Source organism: Lepidochelys olivacea, assembly GCF_965140295.1.
Source record: "Lepidochelys olivacea isolate rLepOli2 genome assembly, chromosome: 6".
Classification (NCBI taxonomy): domain Eukaryota; kingdom Metazoa; phylum Chordata; order Testudines; family Cheloniidae; genus Lepidochelys; species Lepidochelys olivacea.
The window spans coordinates 38216288-38243707 of record NC_140416.1 but is presented as its reverse complement, the minus strand read 5'-3'; the positions used below and the strand labels follow the sequence as shown (position 1 = coordinate 38243707).

At 37.6% G+C, this 27420-nt stretch overlaps 1 protein-coding gene across 1 annotated transcript in view; it reads right to left on the bottom strand.

Moving 5' to 3' along the window:
- The window catches only part of DCDC1 (doublecortin domain containing 1), a 418510-nt gene that overhangs the window by 299522 nt on the left and 91568 nt on the right, over positions 1–27420 (bottom strand). Inside the window, exons 8-9 of the mRNA XM_084631193.1 lie at positions 25808–25901; positions 7438–7604 (exon numbers count right to left, since the gene is read on the bottom strand). Of these exons, the coding sequence (XP_084487319.1) occupies positions 7438–7604; positions 25808–25901 (261 nt within the window). The remainder of the gene's footprint in view (positions 1–7437; positions 7605–25807; positions 25902–27420) is intronic.

Sequence of the window (27420 nt, the reverse complement as noted above, 5' to 3'; positions counted from 1 at the left end):
ATATAAAAATAATTAACAATGGAAAAAAACTTAGGAGATAATTTCAGGGAGGTGGTTGGGAACTATTGTAGGGCAGGAGGAGCAAGAGGCATGACCACTACAGTCTTCTTAGCCACTATAGGGCTCTGAGGGTCAATATAAGAGCTGGTTTTAAATCCCACACCTATCCAGTGGTATTGCTACAGTCCCCTCCTGAATTTCACAAGGTATATGAACTGTAATAAGGGAAGATGGTCCAATAGAATATATTACCTCACTCACCTTGTCCCTCTAATATCCTGGGGCAGACACGGCTACAACACCACTGCAAGTAATAAGGGAAATCCCTTAATGAGACCTCCTCCTGTTATACATGCTCTGCCTGAAATTAGCCTATTCAATATAAAGAAATTCTCACTACCCAAATTCTCAGTAATCTCAGTCACTTGGGTGTTTTGTTTTTTTGTTTTGTCTCTGAACTCAGTGAAATCATTTTTTAGGCTTCTAAACTTCATAAAATCATCAAAATCCATGTTCACTGGGCACAAACATTGATCACAGGGCTTTAAAAATACATTTATGAAAAAGGTATGGTTTCCTAAAATATCCATGGAGAATGAAACCCTTTTCAGATCTAAATTTGGCTTTAATGATCCTAAACATAATAGAAAATAGTCTCTCATTTTCTATAATATGTTGCATCAACTAAGAGTCAACACTCATTTTAAAAAGGAAAAAAATCCAGTAAAATATATTAAAAATAATTTTTCCACAATATAACTTCACAGAGACAATTTTCTAAAAATGTATAAGTTATGAAAAATCAAAATAAACTATTTATGTTTTCATAATAGGTAAATTAAAAGATAATCCTTGGTCCAGATCTGAAACATCACAGTATGAATTTATTGTTATTACAGAGCATTGGTTTTCCCTCCTTACAGGAATCAAATCAAATAATTGTAGTGTTATAAATATTTTAAAGTAGCTTGTAATAGCAAAAGTTACTTTAAATGTATATTGTTTTAAGTGTATTAAAATGCTACTTGAGAAAAATATTTCACATATTATAAATTATTTAAAGGAAAAAAGGCAGCAGTATCTTATATTCCCCTGACCTAACCATACGAGCACACATACCACTAACTGATGGAAAATAAACAGAGCTTTCAATATCAATGCTTATTTCATCTCTGCAGCTTTTCCTTTTGGAATAATTACCTATGCACAAACTCTAGATGGCAACATTGCACTTACTGTACTTGTAAGACAAAATGTCACAGCCAGTCCCTACATATCCTCTTTATCAACATTTTATGTGCCACAGATCTATAGCCTCTTATTATAAGTGTAATGAAGCAGAAGTTATTGAAGCATTTTATTGATTGCTCAGATCACAAGTTTACTGTCATACTGAATTGGCACCTTACTTGCTGAAGCAAACTGCTGACACCTTTTTAAAAAAGTGACAACTACATCTATTTCATGACCAGAAATCCATTTTCATCTCTATCAAGACAAGAATGCAATTTTCACTTCATTTAACTGATGTTAGGCCTGCTCAAGGCATGACACTTAGAAGAAGACACAACTTTAAGGTTCTTAAAATACTTCTAGTAACTAGAATGCAGCTTGGTTGTGGGGAAAAATTTCAATCATCACTCAAATCTATAAACAACTCAACATCTGAAGAATCACTTATCAAAACTATCAAGATACTAATTTTCTTTTTCAATTTCAAAATTACTGAAATGTTATTCTTATATTATTTTAATAAGAAACTATGCTGAAATATTACAGCCATAGTATGATATATTGCTGTTCAACAAAAAAAGTTTACTTTTAACAGAGGAGCATTACATGAATGGCCCCTATGTAGGTCAAATGGACGGGAGACCTATTTTGTTTATATATGACATACAGATAATGAAATAAAAATACTTAACACCACTGCAATGATATGAGTCAGTGCTGTATACAATTAAGCAAGCAGGGTGTACAGCAAAGACAGAACATTTTTGTTTAAGAAAATCATTTTTACATTATTTAAATACAGTTTTTGACATTTAAATTTATGTTAAGAATATTATTTTTAAAATGCCACAAAAATCTACTACTATTGTACTGGATTTGGTGACCTTTTGAATGGAAATCAACTGTTAATCATTTCAGTGGAATAGTTACTATTCTTTTAATAGTATCTAAGTTACTATAATGCCAACCTTAGGCCAGGATGCAATGTAATTTTTTTTTAAATAGCACTGAAGTGTAGAGTATATTTTAAAGTGTAAACTTTTGACAGAATTGTGTGGTGATGTGTGTATAAAATTATATGCAAAATACGTGGATTATACAAAAAATAGTAAACAAAAGAGTATATTAATGCATCAGTTTCCTCCAACAAAAAATCCCAGGAAAAAGATTTCCCCATAACAGCTGGTTTATGTGACATTTATAATGGAAAAGTCCTGGTCCTGTGGATCCGTTATGAAGTAATTAAAGCCACTGCAACCAATATCTTAGGATACAAAGCCACACTGAAGTCAGTGAAAACTTGTCTAGTAGTCATACTATGTATGTCTATTACTGAATATAATCAAGGAGAGTTATGAAAGGTAGCTAGAATGCATGCACAATAGAGAACTTCAGGCTCCAATATCTAAGTAAGTAGTTTCAAATTAAATGTTTTTTTTTAAATTAAAATGTAGTGTTAATTCTCTTTGTATAGTTGCAATATTTTTGGTTAAATTTAGTACTGTTTTATAGCTCTATACAACAAAGTGGTTGAAACCACAAGAATTATGGGGACTGTTAGTGCAGCTCAGAATCAAAAATTGTAAATCTGATTAGATAAAAAATACTAAAAAATTACATCTGGACTAATAATTTATATACCAGCACTGATGTATTATAGAAAGGCTCACAGACTCTTAACCATAGCAGCACTTGTCAATATTAGCATATTTAAAATGGTGGGTGGAAAGATCATTCTATTCTTTTAGTCTCTCTTGTTTTTCCTTCAGTATTTTGCATACAAGAACTCATTACTTTAAATGCAACATAATTTGCATTGGTTTACATAACTAATTTCTATCACTCTAATTTCTGAGAGAATGAGTTTAGGAACGACACAGCATAAATAATCCCCCCACACACCCCGCTGCTGCCCCATACCTACATTAAAAAACCTCAGCACAGTTTTGTTAACAGTTTTTTAAGCATATGATAGAAATATACAGCACTGTAGGTGAGTTTCTGAATAAAATATTATAATAGTATTTTTCTAGAATCTCACAAAGTTATAAAACATGCTCATCAATACTTTTGGGGCTTTTTAGGTCAACTAGTGATTTTCAAATGGAGTGTCACGAATCTCATATTTTGGCATCACTTCAGCTTATTTTTCAGTTTCTCTGTCATAATATATTTTGTGTTTGTTTACTGACAGAGCAATAGATGATTTATTGTGTGATTGTCAATGAAGAAAATGTTTAAAAATCATTAATATCATTTTAAAAGGTATTTCAGTCTTCTGTTTTGGCCTCTGTTTAGCTGTGCTAGGCCTGTGAATGACAGCTTCCCTGCTTGAAGCATACAGAAAGCACAGCCTTCCTCATTCACTGACAGTACTATGGCCTTTTCACACGTTCCCTCCACAGCAGTGTTTGTCCCCAAACACTGGAACCCAGCACAATGGCATTCCTGCTTCAACACCCCCACCAACAGTACAACTACATATCAAGAATGCTAATGAGATGGTACAGCCCCCATGGTTGAAAGTGTTACCTACATTTCATACTAACATGTTTATATGATTCTTATTGTTATTAATGAATTTAAGCTCTTGCATAGCTCTGAACAATTTCATTTTGGAGATGTCTCTGTTTTAAGAACATATATGTTTTAAATACAAGCTACAGGAGCCATGCATGATATTTGAAAACATATACAGACACACACATAAACACACACAAATATATATTACATATATAATACACAAATGTTAAATGCTAGGTCTATTTAAGTATCTCAGGATTTTTGACAAACTGGAAGAGCATTTTTAAAGTCACATATCAGTATAGTTACAACTCCATCATGTGAAAATTAATTACAGAATAATGCTGTCTGTAGTGCTGGATAGTTATTGTATTTATTTTTTATCCAGAAAGTTGTGTATTTTGAAATCACGTCCTCTGAGGTTGATAAAATTTCAAGATTTTACTGGAGTCCACAGGACATTACAACTTAATACAACTACAATACTCGGGACTCTACACAAAGGAAAAGCATAAACGACAAGCTATTGTGATGTACAGATGTGTTATTTTCTTTTCTCCTGAGTTCAAAGAGACATTTGAACCCTTCTCCAGCCACAAGTATCCTCTTAGTTCTACCTGATTATAATATAGTAAATAAGCAAGGTTAAGATACATAACTAATATAAAGCTAGGAAATGGATTCAAATATCCCCTTGGTTTTAACTGCTTTACTGCACCCTACATCATTCTTAAGGAATGGCACTCAAAGTCTATCAAATCTCCTCGTAAAGGTGATACAGGGGGCACAGCAGAATGAGAAGAGTTTCTCCTTTTGACCTGTGGACTGAGAATTTTAACGGCATACTATAGGGCAGGAAGCAACTAGCTGATAATAGGCAGTCCACTGTGCAGCCTTTTGGGTCAACCAATGTGTACTATTTGTAATCCAGTAGGTGCATAACAATACACGTTGATTGAAATTGAAATTTAAAACTACTTAAGTTTTAGTAAAAGTGGCTCAGAATTATATTGCTATTGAGCTACTAATACTTCCGAGAGCTATTTAATCTCATTATTTCAACAAAGCAGGTTGTCCCAGCAGAGTATTACCAGATCAAAGGGGTTTTCCATAATTTTTCTTCATTCGTTCTTTATTTATTTAAATAAAAGATAGCATAAAACACAAATATAACACAAATCTCAAAATAACAGAGATAAATAGAAAATTCAGTTAAGATTGTCAAGTAATGTCTAGATATACAGTGATTTGAAAACTGAACATGTTTCACATCATAGAGTTGTACTGCTAGTCTGCCTAGACACAACAGGATGAAGAAGTGAGGGCTGTGCCCCCTGCATTCCTTTTTTAGAAGAGTTGATAGTTTTCAAATGTCATTCCTTGACAATGAGGTAGGGTGAAGTAAAGCAGCTAAAATTGAAGGGATACATGACTCAATTTCCTAGCTTTATATTACTATGTATTTTAACCTTGCTTATTTATATTATAATCTACATCTTTTTAAATTTTTAACTTATTTATAAATTATGGACAACATATGTAAACGTAGCCACAAACAAACTGATATTTCAAAATAATATGCTGTATTCTTTAATACTCACAGTACTCTGCATATGATTTCAACTATGTTCAATGCTAATAAAATTTCACCTTGAAAATGATTGGTAAAATTGAAGGGAAAAAAATAAAAATGCATTTCTGCTATCTTTTTTATTTTTGTTTATGCTGCTATAATACCAGATACCACAAACTATTTACTTTTGAAAGTCTTACATTAACTTAATGTTTCTTAACATTATTGTAATATTTCCAAAATACTTAACTTTCTTGTTTTACTTTTAATACTTAAAACACTATTTTAAAATGCCTATAAAAATAATCTTCTGCTATTACAGAATTTTTGTGAACTAACAACTGGCATATTTATACTCCTAATTGTAACCTTATATTATATGAATCTTATATATATATCTCCCCCAGGCATTTGATAATATGAACACATGTCCAAATGTTCTTTCTGAATCTAGGTGAATTTGTTTTCAAAGGTGGTTTCAAACTTTAATAAAAGTGTTATTTTTCTGCTATTTAAACTCCCTTTTCAAACCCATACTTTTGGGCAACACCAGAGAAACGATTAATCTAAGTTAAATTACTGGAAATTTATTATATTTTCTTTATAGGAGCACAAAAAGCAACCGACAAAAGTCTTTCACATCGTTTTTATTATAGGCCACTTTGTGATTCAGTCCCCCCCCCAAAATGCTGACCATTTGTGGAGTGTTAATTTATTTTGCAGATTAACATAACTGTTAAATATTTTAATGAATCATATTTGATAGATTTTCATGTGTATTTTTGAAAAAGATTCAGTAATTATTTTCTTATCAGTTAGGACACTGTACTACATGTAATATTTTGCTTTTCTGTACCATTCATGAGAGCCAGCATTGTCTTATACGTGAGAAACATCAATAGAAAATTTAAACATGATCATTGTATTTTTTTTTTACTATGCTGCTAAAATGAGTCATGAAACAAGCCGATGTTTAGCCTTTCTGCCTGTTTCTATTTTCTTGATTTCTTGTTGTTGACCACCATTAGCTCAACATAGGAACAGTCTCTTCCAAAGTCAATGCTCATTTCTCCTTATGGATCTGACAGCAGGAGGTGCTGTATAAACAGTGAGACTGACACCCCATTTCCACCTCCCCTCCCCCTTCCCACACAGACTGATAGCATAATCTGGTTGATGCATTCATTCTTAACTCTGGGGCCTCTGATCACTTTTGAATCCGAGTTTCCTAGATGGCGGTTTAATGTATAATTATTACTTTTCCTGGCAAATCTGCATACTTGCTATTTTCATAAATCATTCAACTAACTTTTAAAAATTTGATTACTTTCATATTTATAAATCAAAAGATGTCAGACTTAGTTATTCTTAACAAGCCTAGAAATTCTATTTTTTATTCAAGTTAATTAAAATACAATACCTTTAGACTAAAAAGTCATAAATATATCTGCATATAGTATATAACAAGTATATAAATATGCAGATAAAGCAAACATGTACTAACTAGGTCTCGTAGTCAAACTATAACAAATCAAGTAATACATCCTATAATCTGCTGTTACTTATGCAAATAAAAATGTATTTCTGATATATTTATTTAACTGTGCATGAATTGTCAATAAAAGCCTATTGTCTATCCTAAAGATAGCAAGTTCATTTTATTTTTGAGAATGTAACTCCAGTTATGTTTAGCTATTTTTTACTCAAAAATATTTCAACTATGGCCTTTATTTTGATTAGCCTTGTGTGAAAAAATACGAGACAATTTTTAATATTCAATGTGCAGAACAAGCTTTTAATTTTCCTATGCAAAATGACTGCCTTTATAGGATTTCCACATAAGGAATGTCTCAGCTATGCACAGTGTGCAGCAAGAAAAGAGGAGACATATGACATCCCACACCGAAAGACAGATACAATTAGCTCCATTATTGTTGGCTTTGAGATTATAGGAGAAGCATTTCCCTAACGGGTACTGGAGCTCATGCAATACTTGTCACACTTCTTTATGACACAATGCCAATCATTGCCTTTACACAACTAGTACATTTTAAAATGAAAACAAAACAAAAAAAGAAGCAGACTTTTAAAGAGTGGGACAAACTCACCTGTTTGCAATAGTTTTTTGCAGACTTTAATCGTTGGTGTAAGGCCAAAAGAACTCCATGGATATACATCTTTGCTCCTGAGGGGCTGAAACCTTCTCCCTTAGAGACCCAAACAGGTCCACGCAAAGGTGTGATGGAATTTTGCAGGCATTTGTCAAGCAGAGGAACTATACAAGAAAAAAAGGGAAAATACATTCTTTTGACCCAACTGAAAATACACAGCCTGAAATGCAGCCCCAACATCAGAACTAACTCTTAACATCTATTATTTATATCTGACCTGGGTTAAGTCTTGGAAAAGCAACTCCTGCATTACTAGTGGCCACCATGAAGGATGTATTTATATTGAGACACCCCCCCATGTAAGACTCACAAGCTTTGTGAGCACACCTGAATAGTTCTGAAGTGTGCCTAACTAGCTGTACAGAGTGTCATGGTGTGCACTGATTGCCTTATCTTCTCATTTATCACAGATGAGTTGGAACCAACCTTGCTGAAATCTACTTGCATTGTCCTGATAAAATTGTAAGATCCATGTTGTTTCTATATATAGTTCCCTGTTGAGGAGCTTATATATACCTAACATATTATACCTCATGTTATTCATAAAATATAATCAACACGCTCATAAGCAATTTTACAATAACCTTTTCATTGCCACTGCTTAAGCAACCAACTTTAAACAAAAAAACAAAACAAAACAAAAAACTGCTCAGTGTGGCTGTTTAAAAAATGAGGGGAAAAATCAAATGAAAAGATATATACAAATGGACTCATGGCAATAACTCTACAAGATTTTTCTTGCTATTTTTGGAATGCAAAACCATTCTAAAAGGTTTAATGCATTCTATTTTCAGAGACCTTATGCCAATATATGTGACAAACAAGGCAAGCACATTTTGGCTGCAGGCTTTATTTAGACACATGCATTTGACAGATATTTTGGATTTTACTGAACTGTGTAAACAACAGAGACCTTTCTTAAATATATAGTAAACTAACATGGCACTTGACTATTTAGGGATATAAAATATAAAAGACATTTCTGCTCTTTCTAGGTTGTGGAAGAAAATTGACAAATAAATAAATACAAATATAAAGCACACTTGTGAACACATGCAAATAAAAGGAAATACTTAGTTTTAGCTCTAGTTAGTATGTGGTCATTTCAAGACCACATTGTGCATATATATGTGACATATTTATATGTCTGTAGTAACCTCACAGGCAGTTGAATACTAAGGAAGGGCTGCATGCGTAGTCAACAAAGACAATGAGTACATATCACTGGATACTTCACATATTTTATGCAGACCAGGAGGCTAGTATGACATTCTGTAAATTGACTCACAATTGGACTCAAAAGCTGTTCAACTTAACTGCAAAACCGTGCAGAGCCTCTTTGGTGATCATTTTTGGCTGAACTGAGCCTTTAGTAAAGAAACTATCAGAAGACAGTTCCCACATAGTTGGTCACTTTAAAGTAAATGTAGGGACACAACACACAGACTTAAGTTAACACTAGATGCAGAGAACAATAATTAGATGAGCAGATGGTAGATTAGATATTTACTTTTGCTAAAATAAATGTATTTTTAAGTGTACTCAGCACATCGTGTGGGCAAAAATAGAACGCCATAGAATTTTGTTTATTTTTTTTTTTTACAGAGTATGTTACTTTTTTTTTTTTTTTTAAAAGAAAACATATATTTTTATGATACTCTTAGACTGCCAAACAAGCCACATGGCTGAGACAAAGTCATATGACTTAAAACAGTATCACAGTATTGTCTTATCATCCGGTCACTAATCTTAGGCATCCTCTATTCATGCAATTCTCCATTCTCCAACACCACAAGCCTCAAAATACTGTTTGACTGCTTCTTCAACAAATATCTCTGGACCTACTACTTCCATGCCTCATAATGCCCCAAGCTGGTCTGCAAGGCCACTACAATCTCCTTAATGAAACCTCTCCTGAAGTTCCAGTTCTGCTATCATGTCTACAAGAAACTATGGCCCCCATTCAGCAAGGTAGATTAGCACATGCATAAATTAAAATGCATGAGTAGTTTCATTTAAATCAGTGGGACTACTCATGGGCTTAAAGTTAAGCACATACTTAAGCACCTTGCTTAACCAGGACCTATAACATCAGGCTCGTAGGGTAAATCTAATATTTAAATGTAAAGTTATTAATTTAAAAAATAATACACACATTGTGCGTGTGTAAACTGGCATCAATGACAAAGACAAGAGAATGGGAGACAATGTTATAAGATAAATGAGGCAAAGTAGAGACGGGAAAAAATCTGCAGGACCATAAAGGCATTAAAAAGAGCATCCTGACTCTATTGAAATCAATGGCAATATTCCCTTTGACCTAAATGGGGCAAGATTTCACCCAAGAGAGTTGAACTTGATGCTGTGGGGAAGAGCCTATGTCCACAGTCCTTGTATTTAAAACTAGTGATCATCTTAAAGGATAATACTGTTATAATTATACACACACATACTTGACTTATGGTGGCTGGCAGATACTTACTTAAGCCAAGACACTGACAGAAGCTGGCCCTTCTCACATGGAGATGATGATTTATATATAAACACATTTGCTTTATCAGGATGTGGTCATTCACTACTTCACTTGTTTGTTGTTCCCATTTCCCCTGTCCTCAATCTCTCTATCAGTTTTGTCTTTTTTGGTTTTTTAGAGTGTAAGTACTTTGAGGTAGGGCTCATGTCTTATTTTGTGTTTGTACAGTTCCTAGAACATTCTGAGTGGCACCACAAGCAATAATAATAAATAAAATAATAATAATATGATTTTATGTCAGGCATTTCATCAAAGGGGTGACTGATAAAAGCAACATATTTGGGTCCAAATGCAGAACAGCATTCTTACTTAGGACAGTGCCTAAGCACATGCTTAAAGTGGAACATGTACATTAAGTGCTTTCCTGAATTCAGACCTTATGGATTAATGTATTTAAAAATTTTAAAATTATTCTATATATGGTATAAAATGTAGGATATATTTCCTTGACATTTAGCTGCCAGACACCTCAGAGGTAATACAAATAATTTAAATAAATATGTAAAGCCAATGTGAAAATTCAATAAAACTAAAAATAAAAAATTAGATGTTCCCAGAGAATCAAGAATTTCCCAGAATTTCTGAAAAAACAGGGTCATATGACCCTGTTTGATAAAAAGAGATATAGCCTGTGACAGGCTGGCTGGCTGGCCGGCTGTTAAAAATAGCTGGGCTTATCCTCGCCTATGACAGATCAGTCACCGCACCAGCTAATACTGATTTGCTGGGACCCAGGTGGCTCAATTCAGTTATCAGACTCAATAGGGGAAGAGTTGGGTGATTTCAATAAAGGGCTGGAAGAACTCAGTTGGGGAGGGGAGCTACAGAAGGGAGGCTGTCTCATGTGATTGGTCTGGAAGGGAAAGGGCAGCATGAGAGGAGGCGGCTCATGTGGCTACTCCAGGAAAAGGCCAACACCCCCGCCCCACCCCTCCCCAGGAAATGGCTTGGAGATAGACTTGGAATAAGACTAGGGGAAGGGCACCAGGGAAGAAGCCCTGAGGATCAGCAGCTCTGGCAGGAACCAGGCCTGTAGGGAGAAAGTCTGGAGGGTGAGCACTCTATGAGTGAGTGGGGCAGAAGAGTAGCCCAGGAGGAGTGGAAAATTATTTTATGTTGTTTGGATTAGAGACTGACACTTTACAGGGCCTCCCTGAGGGAAGGTAGGAGTGTTGTTGGAAATAAGAAGGAAACAGAGGTAGAGCCACAGTTGCAGTGTGGCATAATAGACCAAGGGGAGGAGGTGCTACTACATGGCCGAAAAGAGTACTTGAAACAGCAGCATGTTTATAGTAAATTGCATTTTTGAAAAGTAATAACATATCTGCAGATTTAAATTTTTAGTTTATAAAACAAGTGTTTTCCTGCTGCTGTGGAATTTGTCACAGAATTGTGTGGTAAAATCTAAGCTTTCATTTATAAACATTAAGGATTAAATCTTGGCCCCACTGAAATTCTGAAATTGACTTCAAAGGACCAGAATTTCACACAATGCTTTCAGTCCTGTGGTTACAAAGAAAAAAATTCCAAATCTGAACTGAATGTAAACTGATGCCATGTTGTTTTTCTGAGTCCGCAAACAGACAAACTGTAAGAGAAGTGTGTGAAATGCCTCGTGTACTGAAACTAGATGTTAACTCTGAAGGCTAATTACAACATTATAAATATTAACTATTTCACTGCTGACAACTTTAACAGAAATATAGCACTAATGTGCTTATGCATCACTATTGAAGGTAGTAGTAGATACTGAGGGGACAGTAGTAGGGTAGCTGGCAGCTATCAAGAATTGCTGGAATGAGGAAGCCCCCAGTACCAAGGTAACACCTGACTCTTGGATACCAAATTCTGAAAACACCTTCTTCACCTTCCTGAAAACAAAAATCCTCCACTGTTCTTTTCCAATGCGTCAAGAATGTCCACTCCCCCCTGGACAACTTCTACAATGAAATAGTATATCATCAATGTAAAATCTGTAGTGCAACAGAATTGGAAAATTAGGGGCATACTAAAACAAAACAGGGTAGATCATCAGCACGTAAACTATCAAAGCTCTATTGGCTTCAATGGAGATACAGCAATTTACTCAAGTTGAGGATCTGGCCCAATAATTTCATATCAAAATAAAAAACACAGTACATACTGTACTAATTGTATTACTCATTTTCATAAACATCTGTGACCAGATATTCCTTGCCAAGATTCTGTTGGCAAAAGAGACAAGCTTTTCAGCAACATGGAGCTCTTCTTCAGGTCTGTGTACCTCGAAAGCTTGTCTCTTTCACCAACAGAAGTTGATCCAGTACAAGATATTACCTCATCCATCTTCTCTCTCTAATATCCTGGGACCAACATGGCTATAACAACACTACAAACTGGTCAAGATTGACTTTTTAACTATTTTCTCTCTAGATTTTCAGCCTTATACAAGTGTGTATTTTTCCATGTTTTAAAAGTAATAACTTTATTTATTTCTCTACTGAAATAAAAGAAAATATTCCAGAGCAGGGGTGGGCAAATAACGGCCCCCAGGCCACATCTGGCCCGTCAGACCATTTTATCCAGCCCTCCACTCCCGCTGAGGAGCAGGGTTGGGAGTGCCCTGATACAGCGCTCCAGCCGGGGAGTGGGGTTGGGGGCTTGCCCAACTCCATGCAGCTCCCAGGAAGCAGCGGGCATGACCCCCTTCCAGCTCGACCCCCCTCTGGCTCCTATGTAGTACACGGAGGCGTGGCCAGGCAGCTGTAGATGCCACCCCACCTGCAGGCGCTGCCCCCTCAGCTCCCTTTGGCCATGGTTCCCAGCCAATGAGAGCTGCAGGGGTGGCGTCTGCAAACAGAACAGTGCGCAAAGCCACCTGGCCGCACCTTGGAGCTGGAGCGGGGACATGCTTCTGGGAGCTGCTTGCAGTAAGCGCCGCCTTGAGCCTGCACTCCTCAGCCCCGTCCTGTGCCCCAATCCCCTGCCAGCCCTGATCCCCCTCCCGCCCTCCAAATCCCTCATTCCCAGCCTACAGCCCCCTCTTGTATCCCAAGCCCCTCTTCCCCAGCCCCAACCCAGAGCCCTTACCCCCAGCCAGAGCCCTTACCCCCATCCTATGCCCCAATAGCCTGCCCCAGCTCTCATTCCCCGTCCGCCCTCCAAACCCATTGGTCCCAACCCAGAGCATCCTCCTGTACCCCAAATTCCTCATCCCTGGCCCCACCCCAGAGCCCACTCCCCCAGGAGGAACCCTCACACCCCTCCCCTGTATTCCCAGCCCTAATCCTCCTCCTGCCCTCCGAACCCCTCAGTCCCAGCCTGGAGCCCACTCCTGCACCCCCAAAAAAGTCCATTACCAGATGTCTGTTTCCCCATCCCAGAGCCCTCACCCCACTGTACCCCAACCCGGAGCCCCCTCCTGCACCCTGAACTCCTCATGTCTGGCCACACACCCCAGCCGGGGCCCTCACCCCCTCCTGTACCCGTATCCCCAATTTTGTGAGCATTCATGGCCTGCCATACAATTTCCATACCCCAATGTAACCCTCAGGCCAAAAAGTCTGCCCACCCCTCTGTTCCAGAGGCACAAAAGAGCAACCATAAAAGTACAAAAAGAAATCTCTGTGCAAAATAGTTTATATGGGAAGCGGGGAAGAAATTTGGAACAATTAAGTGTTATATGAATATGCCAGGAGAAGATTGTACCGACATCAAAACAAACAAATAAATAAAAATTCTTTAGGTTTCAGAGTAACAGCCGTGTTAGTCTGTATTCGCAAAAAGAAAAGGAGTACTTGTGGCACCTTAGAGACTAACCAATTTATTTGAGCATAAGCTTTTGTGAGCTACAGCTCCAATGAAGTGAGCTGTAGCTCACGAAAGCTTATGCTCAAATAAATTGGTTAGTCTCTAAGGTGCCACAAGTACTCCTTTTTTTTTTTTTTAAATTCTTTAGGTTCATCAGTTTTGGTGCTATTGAGCTTCTGGTTTATGAAGGTTCTATCAGGAATTCTTAGCTCTATAGCTGAAAAATTCATCACTGGTCAAAGATCCTTTCAAAAATGGTGTGACATAACATACATTGCCTAGCTATACAAAAAGAGGACAGGAGACACTTGATATGGATTTAATCAGGCTGAAATTTTATTATTTGATGTCTGGGACTACCCAGCAGATAAAAGTGTACAGTGCATGCAACTCCAAGTTTATCCAAATAACTACGTGGGGCTTCTACCAGCCCCCCATTTTCCATCCAGGTCCCCAAGCCAACCCATGGCTTGGAACTTACCATCCATTCCCCCCCACCTTGTAAGAGGGTTAAGGTGGGCTATAAGAAAGGGGGATTGGCTCCTTGCCATATTACTGCAATTATAGGAGTCCCCAACACACACACGCCGGTCCGTTCCTTTAACCAGCACCTCCTTTTAAGTCCTTTATCAGGCCATCAATCTGGTCACTGGATGCCTTCCCTATGGAGTACCTGCACTAGACATCTGCCTCACACTTACAAAATAAGTTGCAACATATAGCCTAACCATCTTTTCTCCTCACCAGAAAAGGTCCACCCTGACACCCACTGTGGGAAAGGCGAAAAAAACTCACTCCACCGAAGCCAATATGGTGGTGAGCGGAAAATTGCTTCCCAGCCCCCGTAAAAAGGAGCGACTAACGCAGTGCCCACAGCAGGTCCTAACCAAACCTGATATTCACACCTCTAGGGGAGGGAGGGTGGGTGCTGCCTTGCCTGCTGCATGGAGAAAAGTCTTCCCACACGTAAGGCTTGCACCTTTAAAGCCTTCTGCACCTTATATCCCCTGTGGGCGAGTCAGCACCACAAAACTGACCACCACCCACTTTTTTTGAAGCAGTTTCTCACCTCCTTCCCATGCCACCCCAACCGCCATAAAGCACTGATACCTTCCTTTGGCAAGCCCAGACAACATTCCCCCCACTTAAAGTGCCGTGCGGTCATTTGTGTTGATCTCAGTTCTGGTAACTGACATTGTTATAATTGGTTGTCTGAGTCACCCAGACACAGGGCCATAAGACATTCTTTGATGAGTGGCCACACACTGAAAACTATTTCTTCTTGATACAGTTCTAAGGATTTCTATCCTCCTCGGTGCATTATGTAAAATACAGTGAAGAAGAAGGTCTGAACCACTGACCTCCTGAAGAGCAGTAGAAATTAATATTGAACTTTCATACATTTCTATGGAATTAAGAGCTCTGTGCAGACCACAGGCTGCAAAATGAAGCAAACAGAGCACTCAAGCAAATTTACCAGAGATTTTAGAACCTTTTCTGAAGTGCTGTATAATCTATTCAATCTAATCTGTTCTCTTGATTTTAATAAGTGCCCTGCTTCAATATTCTGAATTCTCTCTACTGGAAGCAGGGCACTTATTAAAATCAAGAGAACACTAATAATCCCAGTTCAAAGGTTAACCTTTAAGTACGATCTTTCTTTATGGATCATGAAACTCAATGACTGTGTGTTCACCTTGGTAAAGGAAGACAAAGGCCAGCCCCGGGAAACAATATGAATCAGCTAATTTGGAGGTACAGATACACGTGGGCATGATGAACAAGTGTCATAGATTTAGAGCCACTCTGTGAGATATTTTGAATGCTTGAGAGTGAATGATAAAATGAGACAAATGGAATATCGTGTTTAGAAAATGAAATGAACCAAGAAGGAAATTAGTGCTTACGGGAAGGAAGATAATTTATGTAAAAAATGCAGTGTGGAGGTTGAAAAGGATTTTTAAAGGGACTGATGAAATCCCTTTCCCCTTTCATCTCTCTTTCAACTTTTCCAATCATGCTATATGCAGAACTTTAAGAAGAAAGCATTAGCACATATCTATGTACTTTCTTTCCTAATCATTCCACCGCTGCTGTACCTCACCTATGTGGCAATATTACTCCCCAGATCTTCAGCCATGGGGAGGGAGAAAGTGAACAGAAGAAGAAATTGTTTTGCTCCTTCACTAAGGTCACTAGGTTAAATACTTTTTTAAGTGTTAAGAAATATTAGAAGTAAAATCTGTCCCTTACTGACCTGGTGGGTTGAGTTATATCATATGACAGAAGCACAGTTGCCAACTTTCACGCAGTAAACAAGCACCCCAACTTTCACAATAAGCCAAAAATCAAGCTAATCCCATTTCAAAACAAGGCCAAAACAAGCCAATCCCTAAGAACCCCAACCCTCTATGTGCACCCCTGACTCTCTCCTCCCCCTTACCCCTGCTTGCCCCTCTTGCCCTTGCTTGCCGGGAGCTGATTAAAAAAAGCAACAAGCTGCAACAAGCAACAAGATAAAAGCCAAAAACTAGCCAAGAAGCAACTCACAAGCCAATTAAGCCAAAAACAAGCCCAATGTCTGCATTTTTTTCATGGGTTTGACATATCTGGACAGAAGGTGAACTTCTTGAAGAAGATAGTACTTTTGCACTGATTCTAAGAAAACAGACTAAAAATATATTACCTCTAAAACCCAGGGACTTAAAGTCAATAAAGGTAATAACATAACGCATGGAATGTAACGTGAAAGCCTTCCAGTGTGACTAATATGAGGCAAAAGCGGCTTATTTCTCTGTTCTTGGTGTATTTTTTTAAACATGCTGCAAGAGGTGGTAGTGCAAATGATGATGAAATAGAGTAATGGAACAAGATGAAATCTGGAAAAAATAGGATACCAACACACAATAGACAGCAGTTTTGCCAGAGAATGGGGAAACAGACATCTGGTAATGGACTTTTTCCCCCCTAATTGAAGAACTGAGAACTCCAGGAGTTCTCAATTAGTGTAGATATCTCAGTATTATTGCCAGATTTTTCTGATAGGGCAAGTCTATACTACAATGTTGAGTCAACATAAGTTACGTCAACTTACAGTCACTGTAGTAATTAAACTGCTTTTGCATGTCCACACTGCACTCCTTGTGTCGGTAGTGCGTGTCTTCACCAGGAGAACTGGCACCAATTTATCTGTCAGTGTGGGGCATTGTGGGATGACCTCTGAAAGGCAGCAACAGTCAATGTAAGTAACGCAGTGTCTACACTGACGCTGCGTCGACCTAACTACATCGACGTAAGCACCACGCCTCTTGTGGAGGTGGAGCTATTAAGGTGGTATAGTGGGCGAGTTACAATGGTGGGAGTTGCATTTTATTGTAGACACTTACAGGGTTAGCTGCCTTACATCGACCTAATTCTGTACTGTATTCCAGGACATATTATTTTAGGGTATATCGTATAATACTGCAATCATTTTTTAATTTTGCCACAAGTAACGGTAGCAGAACAATAAGAATTATCTCATCATCAGATTTTTTTTTAAAACTGTTAGACAAAAAGCTTTCAATATGACTGACATATGGAGAGAAAAAATTCACCATGAAGCTCCTTAGATACCAACAAAGACTTTCTCAAAGGAGCTGAACAGTATATTTTGCAGAGTGTGTGTGTGTGTGTGTGTGTGTGCGCAGTTTGAGTTGAGTTGGTGCTAATGCACACATGTGCTTGACTGCATTTCCCCCCTATTTTTAGTAACAGTTATACAGCTCTGAGTCCCAAAGCAACTGGCATACACTATCCAAAAGCATGGTCTGCAGAGGGAGACTGAATGATGGAGAGCACACAGTTTGCTATGTTGTTTAAATTATGTCACTGTATTTTTACTCAAACAAAACTAATCTAACAGCTGCTGTGTATTTTTGTTTACATGCTATGTGTCAAATCTTATTGTCCCTAAGGTACTTATGAGAGATGTTTTAGCAGTCATTTTCTTAAATACTGATGCCTATCCGAATTTGGATTTTTCCACCATTGAACAGAATGACAAGCACACGATTGCTGTACTTAAAGCAATCTTTCACAGCTGCTTTGCTTTTTCAGTGATCCCATTAAATTGACGGCATATGCCTGTGGGGTCTACACTGTTACCATACTGCTGAACAAGATGTTGATTTGTACAAAACAATCTGATAGAACTTGGCTTTATTAGGGGAAAACAGTTTGTAGGTTATTCTTTATTTTAAACTGAGTAAAATATAATTTATGAACTTGTCTCTCTGGGACTGTTACTGCACAACTGGTTATGTTAATTGTTTAGATATGGGTGCATTCCATTCTGAAACTCAATAGTTAGTAGGCATGAAAACTATGAAGTACCTTTAGTTTCTAAAATGCAGCACGAGTCACGTCTTTTCTTAAACTGAATGAAGTAGCTGTGCATTAAATATGCTGGCACATCTTCTGCTTGAGCAAGTGGACCGAAATGGTGTGAATTGTTAATGCCTTGCTGCTTTGGTTCACGGCTTGTGATTGATCATTTGTAACTATATCTACTCCTTGTTCCATGAAATCAAGTATGGAGTAATGGGTTCATCAGATTTTTGGGTTAAATTGAGAGTGAAGAGGTACTGTGTGTAGAAATAAGAGTTGCCATGTTCGGGGCTGGCCTTGTAACAGCATGGAATCTAAAGGCGATATTCAAAACCACTTCACTCATCATACGCTTACTGATTCTGAATAGGGTCCATTTGCAGGGGACATTTTGGTAGTTTTCCAATACACTTTATGCCTCTTTCGACTTCCACCACCCTGCACTTTTTTTAAAAAAAACAGCAGAGGGTATAACAGGTCAATGTACAAAATTAATGTATTTAAATAACTTGCTATATAAAAGTAAAAATAGTCTGGGACTGAAATATTCAACCCTCCTCTCATGTCAGTAATTGCTGATACCATCACAATATCAAGTAATTCCAACTACCCTGAACTCAAAGAAGTGCTTGTTAGGTATTCAATACTATAACACATTATTTTTTAAAAATTCTATTGTATTGAATTAGGCCTCAAGGCAAAGAAAAAGAGCTACACAAGCCTTCAGTTAGCTTCTCAGTCCATTCCTGTGCAATGGCGACACATTTTGCTAGTCACTATCACATGACTTGTGACTTTGCAAACAAGTAGCACTTGGGACCACTGTAAATAAAAGCCAACAGCAACCAAAAGTGACAACTTATAATGGCCTGCAAGAGAGTAATCGTGTTACAGTATCTTCTGATAACATGGAAGATAATGTGTCTTTACCAACCTTCCTACAAGGCTCACCATTTTTAATTGTTACAAAAGCCTCACTACACTTTGTGTATCATCTAACCATCCCTGATTACTTATATCGATTTAAAGTGAAACATGATCACCAGCTTCAGTAGCTCTATAACAATTAGTAAAAGCTACCTAACTTAACATAGCATGTACCAGTTTACCTTTGAATAAATGAATCACTATAATTACATACTTACAATTTTTTACCTGTTCTTGTGAATACTTATATCACGGTAGTACTTAAAAAGATGTTAATGTTAAAGACAACCAAGTTAAAAAACAGCCTTAAACTCATACCTTTTAAAGCACAAAATTCAAGCACCAAAAATAATACATATAAAATTATTATAGTAGTTATATTCTCATTTAAAAGTTAAGATATTAAAAAGATTTAAAATCAAAATGTTGGAAGATGTTTTGTATTGTATTCATAACTGAATCTAACAATATCTGTTCTCATTTTTAAAGTGTCAATCTGTTTACAGCCCTCTCTTGTCCAAATTTGTCACACATCATTATAGTAAATGAAGTTGAGTGGAGTGTATTGCATATATGTAGTGTGTGTGATTATATAGATATATGTTAAAATACAGCAATAGATGTATGATGATGCAGTACATAGATGTTTAGTCTACTATCTATCTAAGATTGTTCAGATCTCTTATTTGATTAACATTTATTCTAACTGAAAATAACTACAATACAAACTTATAGCAGGCTAACCCCTGTAAAAGTTTTAATTTTCTTGAATATTTCATACCCAACTTGTGCTGACTTCTCTGGCAGGCTACTGCAAGTAATCTTGACTGAGGAAGAAACTGCTTTTTTCAGACCGCATTTTAAAAGAGCTGTCTTCCTTTTTTACCTAATAAATGACTGAACACATTTTTAGCACTGAAGAAACCTCCACTGGTTCAAAATTTTGATTCAGGCAAAGGCTCTAATGTTCAGATGCTTGTCTGATAGTTTTCTGAACTAGGTAAACCCATGACCTACTCTCCCTGTAAGCCTACTATTGTGTGAGAAGGATTCACCAGTCCTCTCCAGCAGCGGCAGCGCTCTCTGGGGGAGACCACACCCATGCTAGTCTTTTGAGGAGACTATAAAGCTCTCCCCAACTGAAAAATAGGCTTGGGAAGTGTCAGGGAGGAAGCTAAGGAAGGGTTTGTGCCTTTCTTTCCCACCCTTCCATCACTCTGAATGAAGTTCTGCATTCCTCCCCAGGAACAGTTGGGATAGGTATGGAGCTCACTTCTGAATAACTTAGTTATGCAAAAAGAAAAGGAGGACTTGTGGCACCTTAGAGACTAACAACTTTATTTGAGCATAAGCTTTTGTGAGCATGAACGCATCCTATGAAGTGAGCTGTAGCTCACGAAAGCTTATGCTCAAATAAATTTGTTAGTCTCTAAGGTGCCACAAGTACTCCTTTTCTTTTTGCGAATACAGACTAAGATGGCTGCTACTCTGAAACCTGTCATTAGTTATGCAGTTTTCCCTGTTGAGCTCTCCTAGACTACATAGTATTCTTAGAAGACTCATTTTATGTGAAATTATTGTCTTTCCAGGAGCAATGTACCCCACAAAACAGTACTACCTGGAAAAATCAGAGAACAGCAACAGCAGTAAGATAAGGTTCTGCCAAACTAAGGTAAGCAGTCCAGCATCAGAGATTAATCAAAACTCTGTGAACCTCAAAAAGCAATAATATTGAGATACCAGAAAATAAGTTTGCCAGGCATTTTAGGTTACAATATAAATCAAGAGTGCAGACACTACCAGAAATTAAGCTTTCTTTCTTTTTTTCTCTCTCTCTCTCTTTCTTTCACTATCATTTAAATGCATCAAACCAAAATGCTCTTAGAATGTCAAAACTATCCTTTAAAAGTTCAAAAAATGTCAACAGCAGTCTCTGCATTTAACTCATCCAATAGAAGTTTTCTCATTTTCCTTTCCTAAAGGTGGCACTGTTGTTGGTAATGTGTATAAGTGGATTCCAGTATTCTTAAATACATAATTAAAAAAAAAAGGGGGGGGGGAGAGGGAGCCTAAAAAAAGTTCAGATTCTAGCACTTAGAGGTCAGCCTGGTGTATCAGCTATAAATGTGATGTCAGATTACAATATTTTTCAAAACTATGTAATGTGACATATTTCTGGTACCTATATTATAAAAAAAGCTTTAGAAGGTCTTGTACAGATGCTGTCTATTATAAGTTTTTATTATTACACATTCTGCTGACAATTTATTGTCATACCAAATAGGCCTAATTCTCTATGTCATTGTAGACATTTTGAAAGTGAGTAAAATGCTACCTTTCCGATTTAGTCACATTTTCCACCTACTTTGAGTAGTAGAAAATCAGACCCAGTCATTTTTTCAATGCATCACCAATATACAAGTCTCCAATACTAAACTTTTTGCAGATCACCTATGGCAGTTTAAGAGATAAAATGATACGGTCAAAAGATTTCACTGTTGAGAAAAGATATCACATCATGATTAGTTCAACAAACACATAGCTAATGTAGAAAGCAGAGTTCCCCTCCCCCCAAAAAAAGCTATGGAGTCCAGTAGACTTTCATTGAATTAGCAGCCTAATTTCATATGTATCAAGCCTTTTAAAACATACTATATAGCAGGAAATGTACTTAGGTACAATAGCAGCCAACCTCTTGATGTTGTTAGACATGGTACAGTGTAATCCTCCATCCCCAACTGTGCCAAGTTTACACACACTGCAGCTGAGGATGGAGAGGGAAAAAGTGGTTCTAAGCCACTTTCCTGCACTGCCAAACCTGGGGCCAGCCAAGGCCTGAAATGGCCCCTGGTGGAACTTAGGTCCAGGGCTGTGTCACCTCTTGTGTCTGCTGCACCAGCCAAAAATCTGCCAGAACAGTGTGAGCTCTGGCTCATTCTTCCCCTCCCTGCTCCTGGCATACCCTCTGCACAGAGCAGGGGACTTGGGGATGTGTGGAGCTGGCTACACTGGCTTTGCACACCCAAGAATATCTCTGTGTATAGGGAATTTGGGGGGCAAACCTCAGCTGCACCTTCAGGTCAGTTTTCCAGCTGACAGGGATTGAGGATTGAGCCCATAGTCTTATTTTTAAATGTAAATGTTGTTGTATGTCCTAGCTTTTTTTTTTTTATATTTGCACAGTCAGCAGAACCCTATTTCCATTTTACCATACCATCCAAAGCTACTCTGCATTAGTTAACAAGCTGTCCAGGGTCACTGCAGGTTCGCAATGTCTCTTAAAAAGAGACTTCTTCCTCAGCCAGCAGTGTCCCATAGAAGTCAACATTATTTGTGCTGAAAAAGCTAAGAACATAAAAGTTTCTACAGACTTTAGGCTGCTCAAACTTTTTAATGTAATTATTTTAGATGAAATACTAAACAAAGTAATAAGAAAAATGAAAGATTACATTGATATTGTGGACTAAGTTTCTATAAGGTATCCTGTACTGTACATCTATTTTGGAATTGTATTACAGATATGTAGTCACACATCACAAACAATGTAAATGGAACAATATTATTAATTTGATACAAAATATATTTTAGAATTTTTCTGTGTTCTTTTAATGATATTTTGAAATATAATAAAACGTAAATAATAATAATATTGTATATATAACTCTAGAGTTTTCAATATGTTGCTGTCCCATGGCATAGGCATGCTTTTGTGTTGCCCTTGGTAGCCACTATCTCATAATCCAGGGAAATGACTAAGAGACCAAAGCCCAAAGAAGTCAACAGAAATACTCCGGTTGACCTCAATGGGCTTTGGTAGGGGGCCAATAAAAATACTGAAGGAAGGACAGGTTCCAGTTTTACAGGAAAATACCAAGGAACTAAAGTGTCAAAACACTTTTCACCAGACCTCCAAGCCATCTCCTCTGGCCTAGTAAAGTATCCAAATTTTAAAATATTTGAACCATTTCTTTTCCCCATATGAAATGACTTGTTAGACCAGAATTTTCTTTGGCAGGCAGAAGAAAAAAGGGCTTGGAAATGGACTTTTAAATATAACTATAAATCAATACTGTATTATAATTAGATGCAGAATTAGAAATCGTTTAATAACTTCCATTATTTGTCTGTGAAGTCACCATATTTGTCAGCAGCCAGGATGATATGCTCAAAACGAAACTCATTTAGATAAAATTAAAAAAAATGTATGTTAACGGAACATTAACATTGAGAGGTTAATTCACTCAAAAGTCAGAAAATGCCAGAGTTCAGCTTGCACATGCAACCTTAGCTTATGCTTCTTATATGTATGCATTGCAAAAGACTATTTAATTACATGTTCACATATTATTTGTCAAATAATACAGTTATTAAAGGGAAGCTGGTAGCAATCCCTATATATTTAGATTGCCTAACACTTTCCGCTATAAAACATTCTTGTAACCTTTTCTTTGAGAAGCTTCAACACCGCATTATTTGCGGCAAACCTTTGATAGTCAGGTAAGGGCAATGCCCTGGGGCTATTCTTTGTCCCATAAAATTCCATTTCTGAGATTCATAATTTTTAAGTACAGAGAGGGCTATTATAATCATCTAGTCTGATATAAACTGTTCAAATCATCACCACTTCCCATCTCTTGCTTGCGTTCCTCAGGAAAATTTTGGCAGCATGGCAAAATAATAATTTAACATGAATAGTCTGAGGTTGGACTGATGCCACTACAAAAGTAGCAGCAGCACTACAAGCTGTTGTGGAAACCTGGAATTTGTGGAGTAGCTGTAGCGGAGGAGTGCTGGAGGAAAAAGAATGTGGATGGGCTCCCTTGTCCTGGAAGAATAACATATCCCCAGGATCGAATGCCATCCTCTGGCAGCACCACAATGGGGCAGGAACCCCTCCTCCGTATCTCCTGAGGGCAGAAATAGAGAAGACTAAGCCAGGCTCCTCCTGCACCAGCCACCTCCCAGACCCACTCTGAGATAATAGCCTCTTGCTACTGCCAGCTAATGTAGTTAGACCTGATCTCAACTAGAAGCAGTCAGTGACAAAATGCTGACTCAAACTATGATGAAGCATACTGGGGCGTGGTTAGTGCTTCTCATAAAAGAACTAGTTTTTACTTTTTTTCTTTAAAAAAAAACTACAAAACTTTATATTAAAATAATATTATTTAGGTTGCAAACTCAAGCATTTGTGTGTCCATACTGTGCACCCCTAAGTGGGGCAGGGATCCTGTGGACAAAACAGTATGTGATCATGTCATTAAAGACTGAATCATAATGTATATGTACAAGGGGCAGAATTAAGTTTGTATGAACAGCCATAAATCAGGCAATCCCAACTTGATTTTACCTATGTTATTCTAGCTTCTTTTTTAAAAATATTATACAATCTGAATTTTCAAGAACCGTTTAGGGAGTAGACCTGAGCAGTTCAGATTCATTCAAGGGACAAACAACTTTGTAGTTAGAGGAGGAGTTGTGCGACCGCATGAGGTATAGACTGCCTTGCTGATGCCAAGAACCCCTGAGGGTACACAGAAGAAACTATTTCCTATCACTCCATTTTAATGCTGTCAAGTTAACCGTTAATAAATGTGAGAATCATATGAGGTTCTAATCTATAAAAGTGGCTCTGTAAATATTCTCATCAGTTATATATTTATTATTTCTCACTTCCATATCAAACATACTTAGTTCACTATTAAAAATATGGTTTTCCTAACTGCTAGCCCTGCAATCCCATCTTGGAATATGAAGACAAGTTGAGTTCTTTCTGGCTTGTAAATAATCACCTTTTCAAGCATCGCTTTTAAAAACTGGAACTTTCACATTCTCTTACTGTGTTTTTGTTTATAATTAATATATTATTTATATAGGGCTCAGTCTTGAACTCTCCTGAGTGCCCATGCAAAGGAATTAGGAGGCATAAAGAAACAGGGGAAACTGTTGGAGAAACAGTTACCACCACATACACACCAATCTGAGCATTAGAGCCAGTCTGGTGTTGCCAGCTCTTGTGATTCTATTGTGAGCAATTGCAGGCAATTTACTGCACACAATAAATTTGTTGCAAGCAATATTTGGAGTTTTTCTTAAAGTCCAGCTGCTGGAGTCATGTGATTACATAAGAATCTCAGCTTTCTTAAAAAAAAAAGTTACAGCCTTTCTGGTTGCAGAGAAAAACTTGAGAATATAAATCATAAAGACCCAGAAATTAGAAGGCAAATAAAAAAATCCAAATGTATTTTTAAAAATTTCATTATTTTTAAGCCAATCTCAAGTTTTTGGGGATCTAACTCATTATTTTTAAGTGTTTGAGGCAATGTTGACAGTACTGTATCATAGAGGACTAGTGCATGTTACTTACTTCTCCCAGGAGCTGGAGGAAAGCAGGAACAAGTTTATGACTCTAGCTAGATTGTAAAACTGCACTTCAGTACACAGTGCTGTAGGTACTAGTAACACTTTACAAATATATTTTAGAACAGTTCCTGGCCTAGAAATTGACAATACCAAAAAAAAAAAAAAAGAGCAAAGGTGTTAGCAGACACAATCATTCTCTATCAATAATGGAAGGCTGGGTAAAATAAATTGGATACAACATAAAATAAATTATGAAAACAAAATACTAAAGATCATGGCAATGGTTGTACCAATGTATTTATTTTCTAGAGTATTATTTCTACTTACCACTGCTGAGATCTTCCATTTTTGCTCCATGAATGTTGTACAGATGCTTTGCTGGTGAAGTAAGATTCATTCTTATTGTGCAAGCATCTAAAAACTTCACAAAAACAAAACTGTCTCACTAAAGATGGTTCAAGACTAAATCCTATTTAATGCAATAAAAAACTGCAGATCCAGTCTTAATCACTTACAAACCTCATACTTATATGAATTAAATAAAAGCCTGAACACAGTGGTAAATTCATGGTATAAAGCCGTTGGACCTCTGATTCTTTCACTGACCTAGACACATGGACAGACTAAGTACACATTACTTAGTACTGACTCTAAATTCAGTAGAATGCAAATTTACAACAAGAAAGAAACTGAGCATTCTATATTGTTTCTCAGAAAATCCAATTCTATCGATGCAGGAAAAAAGGTGAAATCCTCAAAAAAATCTAGTGTGATAAATAATTTTCACAAAATGTGAAATAAGATGAAATACTGAAAAATAACAAAAAGGCATACTTTTAAATAAATATTGGATAGGACTGTCAACTAAAGCAATCATTACAACTGTTTTAAAGGACAAAGTAATTAGGGCTTCAGATTTGTCACAGCATTTTTTATCAAAAATCACAAAGCAGTCATGGTAAATTTAGTAGAAGTTATGAGTTACAAGATTTACTGTGACCTCTCCATGATTTATGATAAAAAAAAAATGCTGTGACAAATGAAATTCAACTATTCCTCATAGGCCAGCATCCTTTTCCTCCTCTGCTGCTGCCTCCTCCTCCTCATCCTGCCAAGGGGGCACTGACCACCTGCAATGCCACACTCTGCCCCGGCACTGCAACCTTACTCTCGGCACAGTGAGGAGGAGAGGCCTTGGAGGGCAGGGAAGGGAGTTGGAGAGCAAACCCAACCCACTCTCACCCTGCAGCAGTGACTCCTGTCCTGAGGGGCTGGGCCTGGCTCCCAGCTTGCCCTGCACTCACCCCCACAGCAGCAGCTTCTGCAGCTATTCTGGAAGTTGCAACCTGGCACACAAAGTCACAGCGCTGTCCAGGTTTGGCTCAACCGCCCTTGATGGAAGGGTGGTCAGGGTAAACTCAAGCAGCATGCTACCCCACACACCAGGTTACAATGCCACTCACTGAAATTTGGACTGGCCGCCACCCTGTCATGATAGAGGGGTGGCTGAACGAAACCTGAGCAGCGCTGTGAATCTGTGCACCAGGTCACAATGCTGGGGCCCAGTCCCACAGGACAGGAGCCACAGCTGCAGGATGAATTTATTAAACTCACATAGACACAAGTCACCGACAAACAGGAAAATTATCATGTCCATGGCATTTTTCCTTACGATGACAAACCTGCAGCCCTAAAGATAATTTATAATTAAGATACTACTGTTCATAAGAAAACCTAAGGGCTTGATCCTCAGCGTTTCATCTCCCCCAATCCTGAAGGCAGCCCTTATTGTCAATTGCTCTAACTTATGCAGGTGACACCTCTCTTGGCCCTCATGTCCTCAACCCATCTCAAAACTCCCCCTACATGGAAGGGAAAGCATATGGCATAAAGCTGGCTATGCAGGCTTTACAGCACCAGAAATTCCCCCTTTTGTCAAG